Source organism: Suricata suricatta, chromosome 8 (assembly GCF_006229205.1).
Source record: "Suricata suricatta isolate VVHF042 chromosome 8, meerkat_22Aug2017_6uvM2_HiC, whole genome shotgun sequence".
NCBI classification, from domain to species: domain Eukaryota; kingdom Metazoa; phylum Chordata; class Mammalia; order Carnivora; family Herpestidae; genus Suricata; species Suricata suricatta.
The window spans coordinates 18,316,517-18,338,525 of NC_043707.1; the positions used below are offsets into that span (position 1 = coordinate 18,316,517).

The 22,009-nt window shown below is 45.4% G+C and overlaps 1 protein-coding gene across 1 annotated transcript in view; it reads left to right on the forward strand.

Annotated features, from left to right (window-relative positions):
* The window catches only part of LCMT1 (leucine carboxyl methyltransferase 1), a 41,641-nt gene extending 28,361 nt beyond the window's left edge, over nucleotides 1-13,280 (forward strand). Inside the window, exons 6-11 of the mRNA XM_029948790.1 lie at nucleotides 818-920; nucleotides 4,330-4,450; nucleotides 7,705-7,806; nucleotides 8,837-8,928; nucleotides 10,399-10,496; nucleotides 13,071-13,280. Coding sequence (XP_029804650.1) covers nucleotides 818-920; nucleotides 4,330-4,450; nucleotides 7,705-7,806; nucleotides 8,837-8,928; nucleotides 10,399-10,496; nucleotides 13,071-13,114 — 560 coding nt within the window. The 3' untranslated portion in view covers nucleotides 13,115-13,280. The remainder of the gene's footprint in view (nucleotides 1-817; nucleotides 921-4,329; nucleotides 4,451-7,704; nucleotides 7,807-8,836; nucleotides 8,929-10,398; nucleotides 10,497-13,070) is intronic.
* The last annotated feature ends 8,729 nt before the right edge of the window (nucleotides 13,281-22,009 follow it).

Genomic DNA, 22,009 nt, shown 5'->3' on the forward strand with positions numbered 1-22,009 from the left:
ATGTCTGCCAATGCTTGAGGACCTCTCTCCCTCTCTAAGTGTATATATATATATATATACATATATATATATATATATATATATATATATATACTTAGATATATATATATATAGTGATTGCCATCTAATCACTGCAGGACTATTTTCAAGCAAAGTTATCATCTTATTTGTAAATACTTTAGAAACTATTTTCTTTGAAACATAGTATCTCACAAATTGGCATAACATTTAGAGAGCTGCTGGCTGATTTATACCAGTATTTAAATAGGTTACTCTTTGACCTCCTAATTCTACCCCTGGAGACCTACTTAACCTGACAGGTGCTTCATGATGTCTGTACAAAGATGCTCCTTGCAGCACCTCAGATGGAGAAAGTTTGGAAATACCACCTGCCTAATAGTGAGGGCTTGGCTCAGTAAGTTGTCTTATCCACTCATGGCATGCCAGGACATCATTACAGAGAATGATGTTACCTTTAAGTAGGAAAAGCAATTTTCAAAAGAAGAATTGGCCCTGTTTCCTTTCTGTGTGATGTGTGTGTGTATATTTGTGTGACAGAAAATGTGCTTATGTTGTGTGTATGAATTTAAGCACCCAGCAAAAAAAAGACTGGAATGCTCTGTACCAAAACACTGATAGTTGGAAGATGTGGTTTTTGTTCCTTTCCACCCTCCTTCCTGATTTTTGTTTTCCTGTTTGTAATGGGGCATGTGTTTCTATAATGGGAAAAAAATAAACAATTTTGAAAAAACTCCATTGAAATGATCATCTCTGGATTAATTTCTGTTGAAATGATCATGTCTTCTTGGCTTTCCAGAGGGACACCTGTTGAATTCAAAGAGATATGCCATTATTGGAGCAGACCTCCGAGATTTACCTGAACTCGAAGAGAAGCTAAAGAAATGTAACATGAATCCACAGTGAGATTTTTTTTAACCTCTTATGCGTGTGATTTCATGCTAATATGAAATAAGATCAGTTGAAAGTGCAGCATGATACCTGTGTCCCATTTTTTATTCTCAAATGTTAATCATGTCATTGCTCCTGAGAGAAGTTTTCTAAAAATTTTTTAGGAGCAGTGTTTCTCCTGTTTTCACGTCAGAATCACGTGTATTGCTTTTGTAACATACTGATGCCTAATATCACACAGTTTGAGAGAAGATAATTATATGCATAAAAACCTATAACTGCAGGGCACCTGGGTGGCTCAGTTGGTTAAGCATCCAACTCTTGATTTCAGCTCAGGTCATGATCTCACAGTTGGTGAGATTAAACCCTGCATCAGGCTCTGTGCTGACAGCTTGGAGATGACGTTAAGTCATCTGCGTGTGAAAGCAGTTGAACAGAAATCGGTGTAGACTGTGTATCTCCTGTCGATTACTACAGTTGCAGTGGTAAGCAGCAGCAACCTACTGCGACCATAGTTACCCGCTGTTTGGGCAAATGTGCTAAATGACCAGGAAAATAACCACTTACAAATTAGGAGAGTCCTTGTGATGCCTGCATGGCTCAGTTGGTTAAGTGTCCAACTCCTCATTTTGGCTCAGGTCATGACCTCACAGTTCATGAGGTCGAGCCCCACGTTGAGCCCTCTGCCGACAGTGTGGAGCTTGCTTGGGATTCTCTCTGCCTCTCTCTCTGTCTCTGTCTCTCTCTGTCTCTCTCTCTCTGCCCCTCCCCTGCTCGCGCTCTCTCTGTCTCTCTCAAAATAAGCAAATAAACTTAAAAAATTAATCAGGGGAGGCAGGTTTGCCCTGCTATTTGAGATCTACAAAATGGATGTACTGTCTATCACCAGTATCAGAATTGCATGCATAGTTCTGTGGGGTTCATTTGTGCTCTGTATTTTCCTTTATGGGCTGTTTTTGCTTTGCTTTCACTTCTATTTTGAAAAGTATTAATCCTGTTTTTAATATTGCCAGTGGCTGCCTCTTATAAATAATACTGTAAACACACTTAACTTTTCATTTTCAAATAATTCAAATCTATGAAAAAGTTGCAAAAAATTCCCATGTAGTCTTCTCCACCTGGCTTCCCCATGTGGTAGTACCTTATATAATAATTGGTGCCTTTTGCATTAAAAAGGTTTTTGGAGGGGCACCTGGGTGGCTCAGTCAGTTAAGAATCCTACTTTAGCTCAGGTCATGATCTCATGGTCTCTGAGTTCGAGCTCCGTGTCAGGCTTTGTGCTGATGGCTCAGAGCCTGGAGCCTGCTTTGATTTCTGTGTCTCCCTCCCTCCCTCCCTCCCTCCCTCCCTCTCTCTCTCTCTCTCTCTCTCTCTCTCTCTCTCTCTCTCTCTCTCTCTCTCTCTCTGCCTTTCCTCTGCTTGTGTTCTCTGTCTCTCAAAAATAATGATTAAAAATTTTTTTAAATAAAAAGTTTTCAGAACTGTATTTCTCTAATTATCAACCTACTGAGGTTTTGAAATGTTTTTTCTACTCACTCACTTTTTATAATCATTTCTGTTGATATAATCTTGGGTTTTAGACTTAGGTTAAACAAATGCTTACTTTAAAAAACTTCTCTTTGCTGTTTTTTTTTTTTTCTGATTTTCAACTTCATCTGCAACTCAGACTTCATTGCCTTTTCTCTGGATTTAGTTCTCTCAGCTTCTTTGTACCGTGACCCACTTGGGTCCAGAGAGCATATGTAGATATATGCATATATATGTGTGTATGTGTGTGTATATGCACACACATATGTTTGTATTTAAGAGAGAAACAGAGCATGTGCAAGTTGGGGAGAGGGGAAGAGGGAGGTGGGGGAAGAGGAAGGGGAGGGAGGGAGGGAGGGAGGGAGAGAGAGAGAGAGAGAGAGAGGGAGAGAGAGAGAGAGAGAGAAGATCCCTGACATAGGGCTTCATCCCACAACCCTGGGATCATGCCTGAGATGAAATCAAGAGTCAGATGCTTAACTGACTGAGCCACTCAGGCACACCTGGATTTTTAGTTTCTCTTAACATTTATTTAGTTTTGAGAAAGAGCACGTGCACACAAGCACGAGGTGGGGCGGGGCAGAGAGCAAGGGAGACACAGAATCTGAAGCAGGCTCCAGGCTCCGAGCTGTCAGCACAGAGCCAGACATAGAGCTTGAACCTGTGGACCATGAGATCATGACCTGAGCTGAAGTTGGATGCTTACCTGACTGAGCCACCCAGGCGCCCCTGGATATATATTTTTATTTTTTGGGTATTTTGAGTTCAGACAATTACTTACTTCAAAATTCCTTGCCAACAAACATGGGCAAAAATAACTTACTTGTTTTGTGAGAAAAACAGCAGCCAGCTGTGAGGAACAGTAGTCTAAAGGGGCAGAGAAGGAAGAGGATCCAGTAAAGTAGTCAGAAGGAGCAGGAATAAGTCAGCGGAGCTCACAGACTTTAAGGCTGCCTGTGCTCCCTTTCTCCAGTTAAAGCTTTTAGAGATTTCTATAGGAGTTTTTTGCTTTTCCTGTTTCATAATTTGTTCATTACTTCGGGTCTGGTACTAACGGGTCATTTGCTGAAGACGGTTCATGTTGTTTTGAATTCTTGATCGTAAGAGTTTGTATGAGAAGAATTAGATTCTGTTAAATGGATATCAGTATTTCTGCACTTTTATCAGTCAGCTTTTGATGTGTAACAAAATCTTTCCGAACTCCGTGGTTTAGAACATCTCACAGTGTAGAGCAGTTCACAAGTTGCTCCAGACTGTGTGAGTTGACCATTTGGGTTGGGCTTAGCGGGATGTTTCTGCCGCTGGGGCCAGGCGTACCTGCTGTCCCCGGGGCTCACTCCCATGCGGATGGCTCGTTCCCATCCACAGTGCCTCCCACGGATAGCAAGCTAGCTTGGGTTCACTCCCTTTGTGATTGAGGTTTCCGAGCAAGAGAGCGAGGGCCAGTGTGCATGTGATTTTCAACTTCTGCTTGCATCATGTTTGCTACTGTTCTTTTGGCAAAAGCAAGTTATACGACTAATCCAGATTCCAGGGGAAGGAACTAGACTGGACCTCGGAGCAGGGAGAGGCCACAGGGTCACCTCGTCACCATGTGCAGGCACGGCGGGGGAGAATTCGTAGCCATTTTTATGATCTCCATGCACCTTTAACACCGTATTCACAAGCCAGACAAAGCCTTGCTCGCTGCTCACGTTTTTACAGTCTGAAACATTGGGTCACGATGGGGCTCTCCATCTCTTACCGCCCTGCTTGTCGCTGTGCTTGTTCGGGGCTCCTTTTCTTGCGGTGGGGACCCAGGGTTCTCCTGCTGCCAGCACTGTCACATGGTTGCCATTGCAGAGTCCCCATTTGATGGATACGTACTTATGTGCCTTTTTTTCTCCTCTGAAGATTGCCAACACTCCTGATAACGGAATGTGTGCTGGTTTACATGACTCCGGAGCAGTCGGCCAACCTGCTCAAGTGGGCAGCTCACAGTTTCAAGACCGCTATGTTCATAAACTACGAACAGGTAAAAAGAAGCACAAGACATGCATGCTGCGTGCGTTCCCGTGGTGGCTTACCCTCTCCGAGCCACCTCAGTGTACATTTCCACTTACTCTTTTCCTTCCACCTCTGGCCACATGTCTCCTCTTCTTTTTTTTTTTTTAATTTCTTTTTGTAATGTTTGTTTATTTTTGAGAGAGACAGAGAGAGACAGAGCACAAGCCGGGAAGGGGCAGAAAGAGAGGGAGACACAGAATCTGAAGCAGGCTCAAGGCTCCGAGCTGTCAGCACAGAGCTCAGTCCGGGGCTCAAGCTCACGAGCTGCAAGATCTTGACCTGAGCTGAAGTCAGACACTCAACCGACTGAACCACCCAGGTGCCCCCTCATGTCTTTTTTTTTTATCAGTCCCCAGTATTCCTGATTTCTTAACTTCCTACAGATTCACAGTCAGAATTTTTGGAATTCTGTCTTTGCTTTTATAAAAGATTTGTGAGTTCTTATTTTACCACTGTGTTAATTATAGAGTCATAGGGTGTCATAGGCATATGGGTGTCAGGGTAGCAAACCCCGGTTCCTTCAGAGGCAGGCAGCTGATGCAGTGGAGTAGGTTGGCCGAGGGTAAGGTAGGCAGGAGTGGAGGGGACCGTGGTGACCCACAGTTCACCCTTGCTCAGTGCCAGCCAGTCAGTTGTTCCCATGTGGGTATGGCAGCCTCGAGTTGAGAACTCCCAGTTTTTCAGAAGTTACAGTGCAGAATTTTAATATAAAATGTCCTAATTTCTAAGTTACCAGAGTTTGGTCCATTGGCTGCCTGGTTTACTCTTCTGACCAGGTGGAAAGTGTTCTGTGGTAGAGCTTTGGAATTATTCAGCTTGGCTGCGAGTCTTATGCTGTTAAGATTGTCTATGTGACCTTAGGAAGAATTGCAGGCTGGTTGGGAGTCTATGCTCTGGAGGTAGATTGCCTAGCTCTGTGACCTGGACAAGTTTCATAACTTCTCTGTGCCTGTCTCCTTACCAGAAAAATGTGAGTAAAATCCGACTTCATAGGGTTGTAGTGAGGAGCAAGTGAGCTAGCTACTTTGTACAAGAGCATTTACAGGAGTGCCTGGCTGGTGAGCAGGTACTAGCTGTTATTTGGATCTTTCTGAGCCCCAGGTCCTTGTTTTTGTTTTAATTTATTCTTTTAATGGTCATTATTTATTTTGAGAGAGAGAGCATGAGCAGGGAAGGGGCAGGATGCGGGGATGGGGGAAGAGAATCCTAACCAGGCTCTGTGCTGGCAGCCTAGATCCATCCCACGAAGTTCAAGGTCATGACCTGAGTGGAAATCAAGAGGTGCTCAACTAACTGAACCACCCAGGCTCCCCTACCAGGTCCTTGTTTATAAAGGGCAAACTTCTCTGGATTATGATGGGAATTCAGGAGATGATGTGTAGCAATGGGCACATGACTGAGTACATGGTGGCTAATTCAGTCGCTTATTTAATTTCATATTAGTGATTTTATTTTTTTGATCTCATTTTTAAATTCCATTACAGATGAGAGCAGTAAAGGCTTTGCCCAATGTCACATAATTATGGACAGATCTAAGGCTAAACTTTGGTTCACCTTTTTACCTCCTCATGCTCCAGTCTAGATCATTGTAGAGGTGGTTCTTGGTTTTCCATCCTTCTCTCTCTTTAACTGGGGGCATTCCTCAGACTCAGTCTTCAGTCCTGGTGAATGGATATAATGGTCACTGGCCTCATTTATCTTCTATAAATCCCAGACCTGGGGGAAATGAATTCTGCTTTCTTTTTTTTTTTTTTTTTTTTTTTTTTTTAGTGTTTATTTTTGAGAGAGAAAGACAGAGCGTGAGCAGGGGAGGGGCAGAGAGAGAGGGAGACACAGAAGCAGGCTCCAGGCTCAGAGCTGTCAGCACAGAGCCCGATGTGGGGCTCAAACCGACAGACTGTGAGATCATGACCTGAGCTGAACCAGCTGAACCACCCAGGCACTCTTCTTTTAAAAATGTTTGAATCAAGCTGACATTCCTATTGTCCTCACATGTCCACCAAGAGAGTAATCCTGCTTCTCGCCTGAACATTGTCACAGGAGCTCTGGAAATCATTTTGTATATTAAAGTGTTGACGTTTTGGTATGGTATATGACAAAGTAATACCACATATGCTATAATAATACACAGTGTATTATATTTTGTGGCTTTTTTGTGTAAAGATAGCATTAATGGTTTTCTAAAGTGGTTTTAAATGGTGGCGGGGAACGCCTGGGTGGCTCAGTCGGTTAAGCATCCGACTTCAGCTCAGGTCATGATGTCACAGCTTGAGGGTTCGAGCCTCTCATCAGGCTCTGTGCTGACAGCTCAGAGCCTGGAGCCTGCTTGGGCTTCTATGTCTCCCTCTCTCTCTGTCCCTCCCCCACTTGCTCTCTCTCTCTCTCTCTCTCTCTCTCAAAAACAAATAAACATTAAAAGGGTTTTAAGTGGTTTTTTATTAAAAAAGTAATATCACATACAACACTTTAAGAAAATCCAATAGTATGAAAGGTATGGCAGGGAAAGGTAAGTCTCTCTTCTACCCTGGACCTTAGTCCTCTAACCTGGGAAGCAACATTGCCAGAGTCCAGAATTCTATGCATCTATAAATGTAGATCGAAATCTTTTCTTAAAGGCAGATGGGAGCGTATTACACACATACTGTACTTTTCAAGAGTTTATTATCTGAGAATCATTCCATATCTGGATCTGTTGTATCTGCGCCTACATCTGTATTTGCCTCTACATGGATATTGTCTTCCTGTTTTCATTATAATATATGTCTATATATTATATACCATACAATATATACAATATAATATGTACTATGTGTATGTGTACTATATATAATATATAATATAATGTCTCGTTAAATGAGCACACCGGAATTTCTTTAACTGCCAGTGGTGGGCATGCAGGTCCTTTCCAGGCTCTTCCTGTCAGGCAGCATGCTGCAGAGCAAATGCTCCGGCACCTGGAGTGCGCATGGGAGTGGGGAGCAGCTCCCTGGGCGCGTCCCACTGGCTCCCAGGCCGGCGCACATCGCCCGGTTGTCCTGCAGGGGGCGGCAGCGTGCACTCCTATCAGCCCCGCACAGGGCTCCCGCACCCGAGTCCGTCACCTGCACAAGGTATTAGCAGACCGCAGCCTTGACTGGTCAGAAATAGAATATTGTCTTATTTTGCATATTCGAGGGGAAAAAACCCCTTCTGGCAAGCCCAGCCCCCTCTTTCCCTTCCCAGGTGAACATGGATGACCGGTTTGGACAGATCATGGTCGAAAACCTGCGGAGGCGGCAGTGTGACTTGGCGGGAGTGGAGACCTGCAAGTCGTTGGAGTCGCAGGTCAGAGAGCGGGGCAAGGACGTCCTCTTGTACCCTTCGCCCCCCAGGGAAGGACAGACGCCCCTCTCAGATCAGAGAAAGTGAGAAGCCCTGTTGAATGCCCGCCTGAACAGGCAGCTGGGGCTCCACGCGGGCCACTGGTTCCTCAGCCAGGGAAGCCCAAGCCCGGTGCCGCCATCTTGTTTTGGAAAATACACATTTCCATTTCCCATACCCTATTATTTAAATTTTCCATTATGCAGATTATCAAGGAACCTGAACGTAGCGGGAACAGTAAAACGAAACCCATGATCAGCCAAGTTCAGTGATTCACATTTTTCAATATTTTATTTATCCCCGTGTTTAGTTGGTGTTGTCATTGGGATGTTTTAAGGCAAATCCCAGAGAGTGTACCATTTCCCCCATAAGTACTTCATGTGAATCTCCTCCCAGTAAACATTTTCTTTCCCTGCCCCCCTTGGTAATGGTAATATGATTATTATACCTCACCCATTAGCCAGAAACTCCTTCACACCCCCTACTCCACAGTTCGTGTTTGGATTTCCCCAGTTTAAAACATTTTTTTCTATAGATGGTGTGTTTGAAACAGGATCCAAGCATAGTCCAGACTTTGTACTTGACATGTCCCTTACATTTCTTAGAATCTATAGTAGATTTTTAAAAATATATTTTGTTTATTTAGTTTTGTTTTTTGCTGAGGAGACATGGCCCACCCCTGCCCCCATTAAATAGGGGAGACTGTACAAGTCTCACGTCACATCACCCCTCGAATGCTTCCAAACGCTCTTGCTCACAGAGAAGTTTCTCCCTTTGTTTCTCTTTAAATATACGTTAGGGACTTCTCTCCCATTCCAACAAGGTGTGTTTGGTGTAGAAAACTGGAAAATTAAAAGAAGAAGGATGGGGGCCAGGCTAGGCTTTTGAGAAAGGAGTCCTCTGAGAGAAAGTCTCACGTGCCTCAAGAGCATCTTGGATTTGTACAACAATGCCTTGTACCGTCTTCCCCTTTTCTCTCCCCGGCACATTCTAGAAAGAACGGCTCCTGTCGAGCGGGTGGGAAACCGCGTCCGCCGCCAGCATGATGGACGTGTACAACACTCTGCCTCGAGCCGAAGTGAGCAGGTGCGGCTGGGCGGGCATCAGCTTCCCCGCGCGTGATTCTGAATTAAAGGCCTAGCTGTCTTTAGTGTAAAAAAAAAAAACCAAAGCCCTAACTAGAGTTATTTTGAAACATATTAAACATTGCGAGCCCTTGAAAGTAACTCATTAGCCACTAGCGGAGATAGGGCTTCGGCCAGAGCTGGTTGTTTTCCTCAGAACAAGCAGTCACACCTGTCACGCTCCCAGAGCACCCCTACGGTGGGAATTGTGTGCAATGCTGGTGTTTCGGAGGAGGAAGAAAATGCCCAAGGGCTCCTAAGGGGGAAAAGTCTATTTGCAGATTTTTTTCTCTTAATTTCTCTTTGTTTTGAGAGAGAGAGAGTTGGGAAGGGCAGAGAGAGAGAGAGAGGGAGAGAGAATCCCAAGCAGGCTCTACAATGTCTGTGCAGACCTTGGGGTGGGACTCAAACCCATGAACCATGAGATCATGACCTGAGCCGAAATCAAGAGTCGGATTCTTAACCGACTGAGCCACCCAGGCGCCTCTTTGTACATATATTTTAAAACTTATATTTAAGATGCTCTTTTGAAAAAAAAAATCAGACAAACACATGATAAAACAAAACAAAACAGAAGAAGGTAGTGTAAAGTACCAACAAAAACCAACCTTCCATCCTGCTCCCCTCTCGAGGAGTCTTGCTACCTTCTCTCAAGAGACAGGCACCATTGCCAGTTTCTTCTGTGTTTTCCAGAAGTGAGCTATGCACGTGCAAGCCTGTATATCCCCCACTTTTTCTGTTCATGGAGAGTCGTGTACTCTGCACATTATTTACTGTAGTTTGCTTTTCGCATGCCATGGTAAGCCTTCGATGCTGTTCCATGCCCATGCATACAGACCTGTTGTAGCCTGTCAGATGGCTGCATAGCCTCCAATTGAATGAAGGTGCCGTAATTTATTTAACCCAGCTTTCCTGGGTTACAGTGTTTTGCTATGATGCTGCAGTGAATATTCTGGAATGTACATATTTGTACACATACGGTAAACTCTTAAATGCAGAATTGCTGAGTGAAAGGGTGTACATTTTAAATGTGGGAGGGGGGGGCACCTGGCTGGCATAGTCCATAGAGCATGCAGCTAACTCTTGATCTCGGGGTTGTCAATTCAAGCCCCACTTTGGGTGTGGAGCCTACTTAAAAAAAAAAAAAAAAAGGTTTTCTCATCAAGTGTAATAGCCCATTACATGGCAGGGAAATCCACCCTTTGTTATTTGCATTACAAATATTTTCTTCCAGTTTCTCATTTGTCTTTTGACTTTGTTTATGGTATTTTTTATAATTAAAAAAATTAAAATGGAAGCATACTCTATGTACTATTTCGTAGCCTTCTTTCCTCTTAGTATAAATATGAACATCTTTCCAATCCCTAAACTTTGAGTCATCATCTTCATTTTTGATGGCATACATTCATACTCTGTTTTATTCTCGCCACAGAATAGAGTCACTTGAATTCCTGGATGAAATGGAGCTTCTCGAACAGCTCATGCAGCATTATTGCCTTTGTTGGGCAACCAGAGGAGGAGGTGAACTAGGTACGTGGTTTTACTTGTGTTGATCTGACCTAGAAACGGGGACCTTTTCCTGTCCAAAGGACGCAGGACGTGCCCGGAACGAGCTGGGGCGCCGCATGTGTGTGGCCACGAGCATGTGCAGGAAGGCCGCTGCCCCTCCTCCGTGTTTTCGCAGCTCAGAGACCAGGGGAACCGTTCCCGTAAATCACGTGGGCCGACGCCAACAAACCCGCCGCATCAGGGTCGCCTGTGGCGTTTCCTCAGTTGGAAGGGAAGAGACCTTGAGAGTCGAAAGCAGTAATCTTAATACAAGTAGCCAGTGTTTGCCCTGACAATCACAGTATAGCCAGGTGTACTGGACGCCAAGCACACATCCTCCTGTGTGTCTCCTGCAGACCCACACGGGTCGAGTTTCTCCCTGCCTCTTTTCCTTGTTTGTTAGTGTTGATCTTTTTTGAGAGAGAGAGAGCAGGGGAGGCACAGAGAGAGAGCGAGACACAGAATCTGAAGCAGGTTCCAGGCTCTGAGCTGTCAGCACAGAGCCCAACGCAGGGCTCGAACTCATGAGCCGTGAGATCACGACCTGAGCCGAGGTCAGACACTTAACTGACTGAGCCAGCCAGGCGCCTGCCCCACCTCTGACCTCTTAGGATTAAGGTGAAGTCCCCTAGCCTGGCAGAAGAAGGCCGTGGTGGGAGCGTGGATCCTCATCTCTGTGTTTCTTGTTTCCTCGGTCTTGACCCCAGCTCCTCATTTACAAGGGCCTCATGTTGGTCTTGCCCCCTCTGCAGGACCATCTTAGATCCCAGCTGCGGCCTTGGCTGGAGGAGCCTCGCTCATACTTCCTGCAGAGGGCGTCCTGCAGCCGGCCCGATGGCATACGGCCTGAGGCAGGAGCTGGGCCATCTCCTGTGTGAAAACCCCAAAAACCCCGTGCTACCATGTAGCTGCCAGCTGTGCCTCTGGGGTGTATCCTTCCACTAGTTTATCAATTTACCCAGAAGTTCAGCCCACAAGATCCTTTTAAATGGGTCTTTTTATTTAAAAGAATTGATGAGGGGTGCCTGGATGGCTTCGTCGGTTAAGCGTCCAGCTTCGACTTAGGTCACGATCTCACAGTTTGTGGGTTCGAGCCCCGCATCAGGCTCTGTGCTGACAGTTTGGAGCCTGGAGCCTGCTTCAGATTCTGTATCTGTCTCCCTCTCTCTCTGCCTTCCCCTGCTCATGCTCTGTTTCTCTCTGTCTCAATAATAAATAAAAAACATAAAAACATTTTTTAAATAAAAAAAATAAAAGAATTAATGAGTGGGGTTTTATACTGTTCTCCCCCACAATTTTAAAGGCGTGATTCTTGGTCAAGACTTTGGAAGCTTCTAAAAAGTAAGGTGAAGAAGAGGAAAATTGCCTGCATGCCTGTCCGTCAGAGAAAACCCTGGTGGCTCTTTCCTTCCACTCTTTCCTGGCTACTGTGTCCTGAGCAGAACTGAATTCATATGCTGTGTAACTTGGAGTCCTGATCTTCTCCACTTAGTATTGTGACAGCCATCTCCCCCTGCTGTGAAAACTTGCACTGAGGACAATTTCAGTGGCTTTATAAAAATTCTGTCTTGGGGGTGTCTGGGTGGCTGAGTTGGTTAAGTGTCAGACTTCAGCTCAGGTCATGATCTTGCATTTGGTGAGTTCGAGCCCTGCATCTAGCTCTGTGCTGACAGCTCAGAGCCTGTAGCCTGCTTTGGATTCTGTGTCTCCCTCTTTCTCAGCCCCTGCCCCACTCTCAGTCTCTCTCTTGCTCTCTCGCTCTCTCACTCCCCATTTCTCTCAAAAATAAACATTAAAAACAATTTTTTAAAAACTTAATAATAAAAATAAAAATTCTATCCTGAGGCTATGTCCAGATTGACTCAACTTTCTCACACTTTTGGAAATGTAGTTTGGAATATTGCAAACTGATTCTAGTTTTTATTTTTTATAAGTTAAAACATAATGTTTATATTTGAGAGAGAGACAGAGCATGAGTGGGGGGGGCAGAGAGAGGGGAGACACAGATACAGAATCTGAAGCAGGCTGCAGGCTCCCAACTGTCAGCACAGAACCCAACGCGAGGCTTGAACTCACAAGCCGTAAGATCATTACCTGAGCCGAAGTTGGAGACCCAACCAGCTGAGCCACCCAGGCACCCCTGATTCTAGTTTTTATAAGGTTTTTTTAAAATACACTGAACACTTGCGTGTTGGGGCTGCTTTGTGGCATCGGTGCCGTATGTGTGAGGTGCAGAACCGTGTGTGTCTACGCTTGCTCGAGGTTCATTCCTGAGAAGGCAGACTTTGGGCGTTACCCGCAGAGAGCCCATGAGCTGTGAGCGTGCTCTCTTAATCCCCTTGACACCCCCCACACAGCCTCGTCCAGTCTCGTTTCCCTGTGGCCAATCTTGTACCATGCCGGAGACCAGAGGTGCCGCCGTGAGGTGTGTGCCCCGAGCCCTTGAGCTGGTCAGCCGGGGCCCGGGTCCAGCAGGGCCCCGTTCTCCCACCGCCGCCTGCTTTCTCTACCCTGCAGTGTGGGTCTCTTAACAGTACTGTGTGTTCCCCCCCTCAGGTCTGAAGGAAATCACTTACTTATCTGTTGGAGGCCCAGGCTGAGCTGGGAGTGGACGCCCCTGACCTCCCCGGCGTGGATGGGCCGCGTTTCCTGGACGGTGGCTGGCCCTGGGCTCGCCCCACACCCCCTTAAACCTCGCTTCCCGGGGCTGTCACGCCACCTGCTGTGCCCGTGACTTACCGTTTAAATAAATCTCATTTGCCAGTTGCCTTTGGTCCTCTGTGCTCGCCCGTGTGCTCGGCTCTCGCTCCCCTGGGGGGGACTCTGGTTCACCTCCACACAGTCAGAACCAGAGCTCCTGAATCTTCCTCTAGCCTTGGCTTGCTCGCTGTGAGTCTGACTCCGCTCAGGCCCCAGTGCCCATCTGGGGGTTTATTCTGGCGTTTTGTGTTGTGGCACCTGGTGCCACACCTGGCTCCTTGGCCTCGGCCTCCACTTCCTGCAGAGGCGGGAGCTCTTCCCTGCCCTGACCTGTCTCTGCCCTCACCAGGACCTGAGCACCTAAACCCATCTTGGCTACTGCAGCAGGCTGGGTGAAGGCCGCTGAAATGTCTGCTCCTGTCCCTTGAACCTGTCTTACCTCATGGCGAAGGGTTTGCAGGTGTGATTAAGGTAAGGCCCTTGACTGACGTGGGGAGATTATCCAGGGGTATCCAGGCAGGCCCAGTGCACTCACAGGGTCCGCACAAGGAAAGGTGGGAGGCTGGGGGGAGAAGGAGAGGGGACGATGGAGCTAGAGAGGAGCAGTGCACTTTGGAGGTGGGGCAAGGGCGAGGCCGACAACGTAGATTCTCTCCCCCTCCCCTGCTCACATGCTCGCTCTCTCTCTCTTAAAAATGAAGCTCTCAGGCTGGTACTGGTGTGTTAAAAAATAATTTTTTTTAGTGATTTTATTTATTTTTGAGAGACAGAGAGAGAGCACAAGCCAGAGAGGCAGAGAGAGGGAGACAGAATCCAAAGCAGCCTCCAGGCTCCGAGCTGGCAGCACAGAGCCCGATGGGGGCTCAGACTCACAAACTGCAAGATCATGACCTGAGCCGAAGTTGGAAGCCCAACCGGCTGAGCTCCCAGGCACCCCAGGCACTGGTGTGCTCCTCACACTTCTGTAACATTCACTAATCTGGTGGTTTTGAAGCTGTGGGACCAAGCCGTTAGTGACGGTGAATCCATGTATTGGATCAAAACCAATCTGTTAGATACAGAATGGAATAGAAAATATCACAGCACATTACTAGTAGGAAAGGTGAGTGTCGCTTTTTGACACATTTCATTTGTTCCGTGGTAGATTGTTCCTAATGTTTTGGTTTGGGTTTTTATTAGAGGTTATGGTCAGAGTGTTAGCACTTCACAAACTGAGGCAGCCACAGAATCTGGCTAAAATTCGGAACACCTTGCTTTGGTTCCATTATATTTCTCTTTTCCCTAGAATTTGTCTTTATGGATTATCTTCTGTTCAAGGCAAATGATACACCATTACTATTGACTGTTGTGTTATGAAATGTCCCTTAAAGTACCTACCAATTTCCTTTAATTTGTTAAATAAAAAAAACATTTTTAAGTTTATTTTGAGTGAGGGAGGAGCAGAGAGAGAAAGGGAGGAAAATCCCAAACAGGCTCCGTGCCGTCTGTGTGGAACCTGATGTGGGGCTTGATCCTGTGAAGCGTGAGACCACAACCTGAGCTGAAATCAAGAGTGAGATCCTTAACCAACTGAACCACGAAGGCTTCCCCCCACCAATTTCATTTTAAGGGGGAGTCCATTTAGAGATAATTCCTAGGGAAGTAATACAGGGAATTTGCAGAAATCGTGGAGGTGCTGCATTTGGGAATGCTGAAGCTGAGGAGCACCGCCTGGAGGCGTGCAGCAGCAGCACCTTGCAGTCCCTCCTGGAACCCCAGATGGCAGAGGACCCCTCCCGGCCGCGCATCCTCCCACTAGGATTGGGTTTCCGCTTTTTGGGTTGGAACTTGAACCTCATTTTCTGCAGGAATCTTGTCTCTCACTACCCCTTTCCTTCCCCCACACAGTCACCTAAAACCTCTTGCTCAACCTTAGCCAGTTAAGTATCAGACTTCAGCTCGGGTAATGATCTCCTTGTTCGTGGGTTCGAGCCCCACGTTGGGCTCTGTGCTGACAGCTCAGAACCTGGAGCCTGCTTTGGTTTCTGTGTCACCCTCTTTCTCTGACCCTCCGCTGCTCTCACGGTCTCTCTCTGTCTCTCAAAAATAAATAAATAAACAAAAAACAAAAAGACTGCCAGGCATCCCAACTGCGTTCATGGTAGGAAGAAAGATGAGTCTTTTCTTGGGTAAATGTGCCCCAATATACCTTCCTCATATGTCATGGTGGAAACTGAGTAGCATTGCCAGAGAAGATACCAGGTGCCCAGCGAAATTTGAATTTCAGGCGAGCAACAAAGAATTGTTAAGGTTTAAGTATGTCCCAGGTAATGTGGTACATATTTATAGTAAAAAAAATGATGTGTTGCTTATCTGAACTTCACATTGGCCTGACTGTCCCCTATTTTTATTTGCTAAATCTAGCCACCCTGGAACTTGGTCTATTTGCAAGAGGGACTGGGAAATAGAATATCTGGATTTCTGGCTTTTGTGATAATCCCAGATGGGCAAGAGAGAGAGAAATTGGAAAGCTTTCAGGTCACCAGCCACTCACTGCGTTTGCTCTAGTGCACAGAGAATATGCTTATGTAATATCAGAACATTTATGAAGCTCAAAGCAGAATCAAACTATTTTCATTTTAGAGTTTTTTACTTTTTTGTGGGGGGAGAAGTATAGATGGTTTGTATTAAATGTCTGCTGTGGGTAAAATATTTTAATTTTTGTTTACTTTTTTTTTCTGTTTATTTACTTTTGAGAGACAGAGACAGTGCGTGCAGGGGAGGGTCAGAGAGAGAGGGAGACACAGAATCTGAAGCAGGCTCCAGGCTCTGAGCTAGCTTTCAGCACAGAGCCCAACGCGGGGCTCGAACCCATGAACTGTGAGATCATGACCTGAGCCGAAGCTGGACGCTCAACCGACCGAGCCACCCAGGCGCCCCTGGTTTACTTTTTTATATCCTTCCTTGTTCCACAGAAGGGATTGAGACCATCACAAAAGGGAAAAATTAATACTTAGAGGAGTGGAACATGAGTTTAAAAAATTACAAAAGGCCCTCAGATGTGTATTTTTTAATGTTTATTTTTTAGAGAGAGACAGTGCAAGTGGGGGAGGGGCAGAGAGAGAGGGAGACACAGACACAGAATCTGAAGCAGGCTCCAGGCTCCAAGCTGGAGCCCGATGCAGGGTTCGAACCAACGAACCGCAAGATCATGACCTGAGCCCAAGTTGGACCCTCAACTGACTGAGCCATTCAAGCACCCCAGGTGTGCATATTGTTGACACAGGTACTACTGGGCTGCAAATCTGACTCCTCTGAGTCCTCACAGGGAGGGAAACATGCTACAGTGTCCATAAAATCACAGCCAGCCTTGTGCTCCAGAGAGGCACACCCTTCCTATGTAAAGCCCGGAGAAGCTTTTCCTGGGCATCCTTAGTGGGATCTCTGTGAACGCTGGGGGCCTGGCTGTGGAGCGGCTGGCTCAGGACCCTCTGACACGAGCCTGTACCTTAATGTCGAAGTGAGATTCCATGAGGCCAAAACCTCATGGTCCATTTGTCTATCTCTGGGATGCTAGATTAATTCCAGAGTAGAAATTAGAAAATATGGGGACAGTGAAAGGCCTTCAGAACTCATGTGCCTCAACATTGTTTCTGAAAGCTGAACATTTTATACAAGATTCCCCAACAGTGAGTTTGAGGTCAGAAGACCTGGAAGTTCTTTGAATGAGTGGTCCAGATCCAAGTGTTTTTAAGAGCCAGCCAGGGGGAGGGGCTAATGTCTTCATAAGAGAGTGTAAGAGTCTGTACAATGGGGAGAACTTCATCCCAAAGTAGCTGCCTCAAATATAAAATGGGCCATTCACAACCCCCCCAACCCCCCATAAAATGCCCAGGACCTCCTCTTCCCTTTGGAATAAAGCCCAGCTCCTTCCCACAGCTCACAAGCCCCAGGCCTCTATGTGGTCTGGCCCCTCCTCCCCTCTGTCCATTGACACTTCTCGTAGCCCTGCCTTCTTCTCCTTAACCTGCCCAAACTCTGCCTGCTGGCCTGTGCACCTGCTATTCCGTTTCCTGACTCATTCTTACCCATTAAGGCTTGGTTGAAATATCAGCTCCTTAGACAAGCTCTCCTCCATTACCCTGTGTAAATTTCCCCTGTTGCTATAACTCGGCACCTTCTTTGTTGTCTTCACGATTCTTCCTGAGCTTGTCATCGTTTTTAGTCATTCCACAAGTATTTACCAAGCGTCTTCTATGTATCAGACACAGAGACAGTGAAGCAGATGAACAAGTAAATAAACTAATATAATTAAGGTGCTAATTGAGTGCTCTAATGATTCAGTAGCCATGGTGTGGAAGATGATATAATCTACCTTATCAAGGTATTTGATTTATAGCTACTCTGGGTAAACATCTTTGGAATTCAGATGTAGGAGACTCAGTTACTATCATTAATGATGGTCAACCCAGTAGGTTATGAATATGGTGACACCAGGTAGGCTCTTATGTAAAGATCAATACTAGAGAGGGGACAAAGATGCCTCCAATAGCAACAATTCTTGCAATAATGTGGTACCATTCAAGTGAGGCACCTCTCAAGGCCAGCCCACAAATAGCTGTTGAGCCCGCAGAGAGAAAGGCAGATAGGAAACAAGATCCAAAACCTTGCTAAGCTCAATGTCAGAGAAATCATCTTGCTCTGTCTGCAAACAGAAAATTTGTTAAACTCAGTGATTGAATAAAAAAGTGACCTGGGAGAGCTCTTGGGAACTCAGGTAAGGCTCAGTGTTCTAGTTTTACCCACCCATTGTTTCCCATGAGGCTGAGTTTGAGTGCAGGAGGTCTGAGCCCTGAGGGAGCCTTGGAGGGGGGAAGAGATGTAAGGAGATGGGACCCATTGAGGGCGTGGGAGGTGGAGGTGGTCCTTGAGGGGTGAGAATCAGGGAATGGGGCTCTTGGGACATCCCGGTGAAATCATGCCGACCGAACACTGCAGGAAACCAAGGAACCAAGGTAGGAAAAAAAGTCACAAAGGGCAGCAGCTTCTGGCTTTGGTGCTGGTGGTGAGGTGTGGCAGATCCCAAGGAATGGCCATAAAGTCTTCCATAGTCTCTCTCTGCATTTGAATCGGGAATAGCCATGCTATTTGCTTTGGCCAATGGAACGATAAGAAACAAGACATGGGCATCAACTTGAAGGCGCTTGTGCACTGGGGCTCTCCTCTTGCTGCTGGGGAACCATGTGGTGACCAAGATGTGAATCAGCCCCCCGCTGGCCTGTAGGATGGGAAGACGACATGGAGCAGAGATGAGCTGTCCTAGACAAGGCCCTTCTAGACTCCGGCCCGAGCCAACACACCAGCGGACCACAGATGGTCAGGAGAATGCAGAGGAGATCAACCAAGCCAGCCCAGCCTAGAACTGCCCAGCTGACTTGCAGAATCATGAGCTCTATGAATGGTTATTGGTTTACGTCACTGTGTTTGGGGGTACTTGGTATCCTTCAGTAGCTCACCAGTACAGGTGTGGGGGTGTGCAGGTTTCAGGGAAGAAGCCAAGTGTTGGTTGAAGGGTTCTTTCAGGAATGATGATTCCGTGCTGAGCTGCATCTCAGGTATAGAGATTTCATGATGGACACAGTGGACATGGACTCTGCACTTTCAGAGAACCGTGTAGCCATGGTCTTGATAAAGAACTTGGTCATTTCAGTATCTTGTGGCAAGTCCAGGAGGTGCTGTGGGAGGTGCCAGGGACGTTCCAGGTGAGGGGGACCTGGGGTTGAGGTGGGAAAGGAAGGCAGGAAGAGAGTTTCTGGCTGTCAGAGAGTCTGGATGGTTGAGGAGAGAGCATGGCCACTTGGCAGGAGCTTCAAAGGGGCCACACATTTCCTCTGGAGTCACGTAGACTTCCCAGGGGGTCCACGAGGATCCTTGCTAGGCCTCCCTCCCCATGGAGGTGATAATGCTTCCAGTGGGGCAAAAATTACTTCTTGGAGGGTGGTTTGAACCCCTCCGAGGAGCCAAAGTACATGAACAGATTTAGTGTATCTGGGGCATTAAAACTTGATGGAGGGGAGATTAGGAAGAAAACCAAGTCTAGAAAAATCTCCATAGAGGGGAGACAATGAAACGCAGAGAAAGTGCTTAAGGGACTCTGTTTCCAGATCCTCACCTCGTGTGTCTGGCTCGCTGTCTCCATCGCTGTCCTCGCTCACAGAGGAACATCCTTCTTACCCCAAATCCTGCCTGGTGCAAGCCCTGGGAATCAAAGCCCGGGGTGAAGGAGCACTGAGAAATACGTAGTGCAGGCATTGAAAAGGTGAGTAATAGTGACCAAGTGGCAAATCCTTTTGTAGGTATGGGAAGATTTTGTTGCTTTCAACAAAATTGACGGGGATACAATAGGATTGTCAGCTGGATTAAAACATTTTTAAATGAGGGGCGCCTGGGTGGCTCAGTCGGTTGAGCATCAGACTTTGGCTCAGGTCATGATCTCACAGTTCATGGATTCGGGTCCCACATTGGGCTCTGTGCTGACAGCTCAGAGCCTGGAACCTGCTTCGGATTCTGTGTCTCCCTCTCTCTCTGCCTCTCTGCTGCTCACACTCCGTCTCTCTCTGTCTCTCAAAAATGAATAAACATAAAAAAATTTTAAGCACATTTTTAAAAGAACAGACACTAGGTTATGTTTGGCATATAACTCAAACACTGTTTAAAGAAGTGTGCAACATTGCCATAGAAAACGACTTACAGTCCCCTTCTATTTATTTTTGTGAAAGGTCTCTCCATGCCTTCATCTATAAAAATGAAAAATGGAAACTGAATCGATGTTGAGCCCTGAGTGGTAGAAACAAGCTAGCGTCATCTTGAGATATATGAGCTCATTGAATAAATAAGTGAAACCTACTCTATCCATCCCATTAAAAGATGCCTTCCAATCAGTTTTAGTTTATATGTTTAATAATTACTTGTAGCACATTGGGTTACATGGATTGACTGCCTACTACTAATAATTATAATAATTCAATCCAGAAGGGATAAAATTAACTTTTAGAGCCAGTGGTCACAGAACATTTATAAAAGCATTAATTTCTCTGTGTGTGCATATATATATGTATATACACACATATATGTATAATACATGCAGTATACCATAATATAGTTCATGTATGTAATTATTGGAGGGAGAGGTATGGTAGGGTGATCAATAAAAAACTTTGAAGTTAATAAAATCTGGAAAGTGGGGGGGGGGTTAAGCTAAATGAAAATGAAAGTGCAAGTTACTCCTTGAAGGAACCACATAAGTAAGATTTCCAACTCCTGAAGTTGAGTTTGTTTGTATATTTTTAAAAGTAGTTGTTGAGTGCATATGAAAGTCACTACGGTATTGGTATTTTATTGCATAGCTTTGAAAGAATGACATAATGGCTTTTAAATTACAGTGTAATAGACTGGAAATTACATCCTCTGCAATTATACATGCACACACACAATCAAATACATTTTTTAAAAATTTACACAAAAGTGCTTATGTCCTAGACACTACACTTTACCTTTCTTTTACACTTCATAAAACATAAATGTTTTCATTTAATCAGAAGTTTCGTGGTCTTTCCATATGAGTACATATGGATTTACCTCATTTTTATCAGCTGCCTGGGATTTCTTGGTTTAGATGTAGCTGAATGTATTGAACTGTTGGTAGTCATTTCAGTAATTTCTAGGGTTTGTTTTGTTTTGTTTTTCCTTTTATGTACATTGCTGCAACACACGCCCTTGAACACCTCTTAGGAGAAGTTTTTGTGCAGTTATTCAAAGGGTAATTATTTCACAATGAGATTCTTGGCACAGAGGAAGTGTGCATTTTACATTTTGAAAAAAGGGTCCAAATTTTCTCTCAAGAAGGTGTACTTTCCACCAATGGAGTTTGAAAACATCAGTTTTTCACATCTCAGCCAGCCTCAAAAAAAAAAAAAAAAAATTAAATGCCCAATTGGTTAAAAAAAAAAAAGAATACGTTGCTTTGATTTGGATTCCTGTAACTATGAGTAAGTTTAAGCCATGCTGAGTGAGACTGAGCAACTTTTCCTATGTGCATCAGCCATTCCTCTATCAATACTCTGCCTGATTAAAACTGGATTGTTTTTTTCTTATTAATATGAGTGCTTTGTCAATTAAGAAGTTAATTAGCCCTGTGTCTGTCATATGTGTGGCAAACATTTTCCTAGTTTACTTCTCTGTATTTTGTCTTTGTGTACATGTGTGTTTTGTCTACGGGTGTTTTGTATTTTTAGTGAAATCTTATTTGCCTTTTTTTTTAACATTGAGTGAGAAAAAGCCAACCTTTCAAGGCTCCATATTGATTGATTCTATTTATAAAACATTCTTGAAACGACAAATTATAGAAATGGAGAAAAACTGTGGAGGTTTCTGGAGGGGGTGGGGTAGGAGAGAATGGGGGTGGAAATCTTTTGTATCCTGACTCTATCAATGTCAATACCCTGGTTATGAGATGCTACCATTAGAGGAAACTGAATAAAGGCACAAGGGGTCATCTGTAGCCTTTCTTACAACTGCATGTAAACTTGCAATTATCTCAAAATAACAAGGCTACTTTAGAAAAAAGTGGGGCGCCTGGGTGGCTCAGTTGGTTAAACATCCGGCTTTGGCTCAGGTCATGATCTCACGGTTCGTGGATTCGAGCCCCATGTCAGGCTCTGTGCTGACAGCTCAGAGCCTGGAGCCTGCTTTGGATTCTGTGTCTCCCTCTCTTTCTGCCCCTCCCACACTCATGCTCTGTCTCTCTCTGTCTCAAA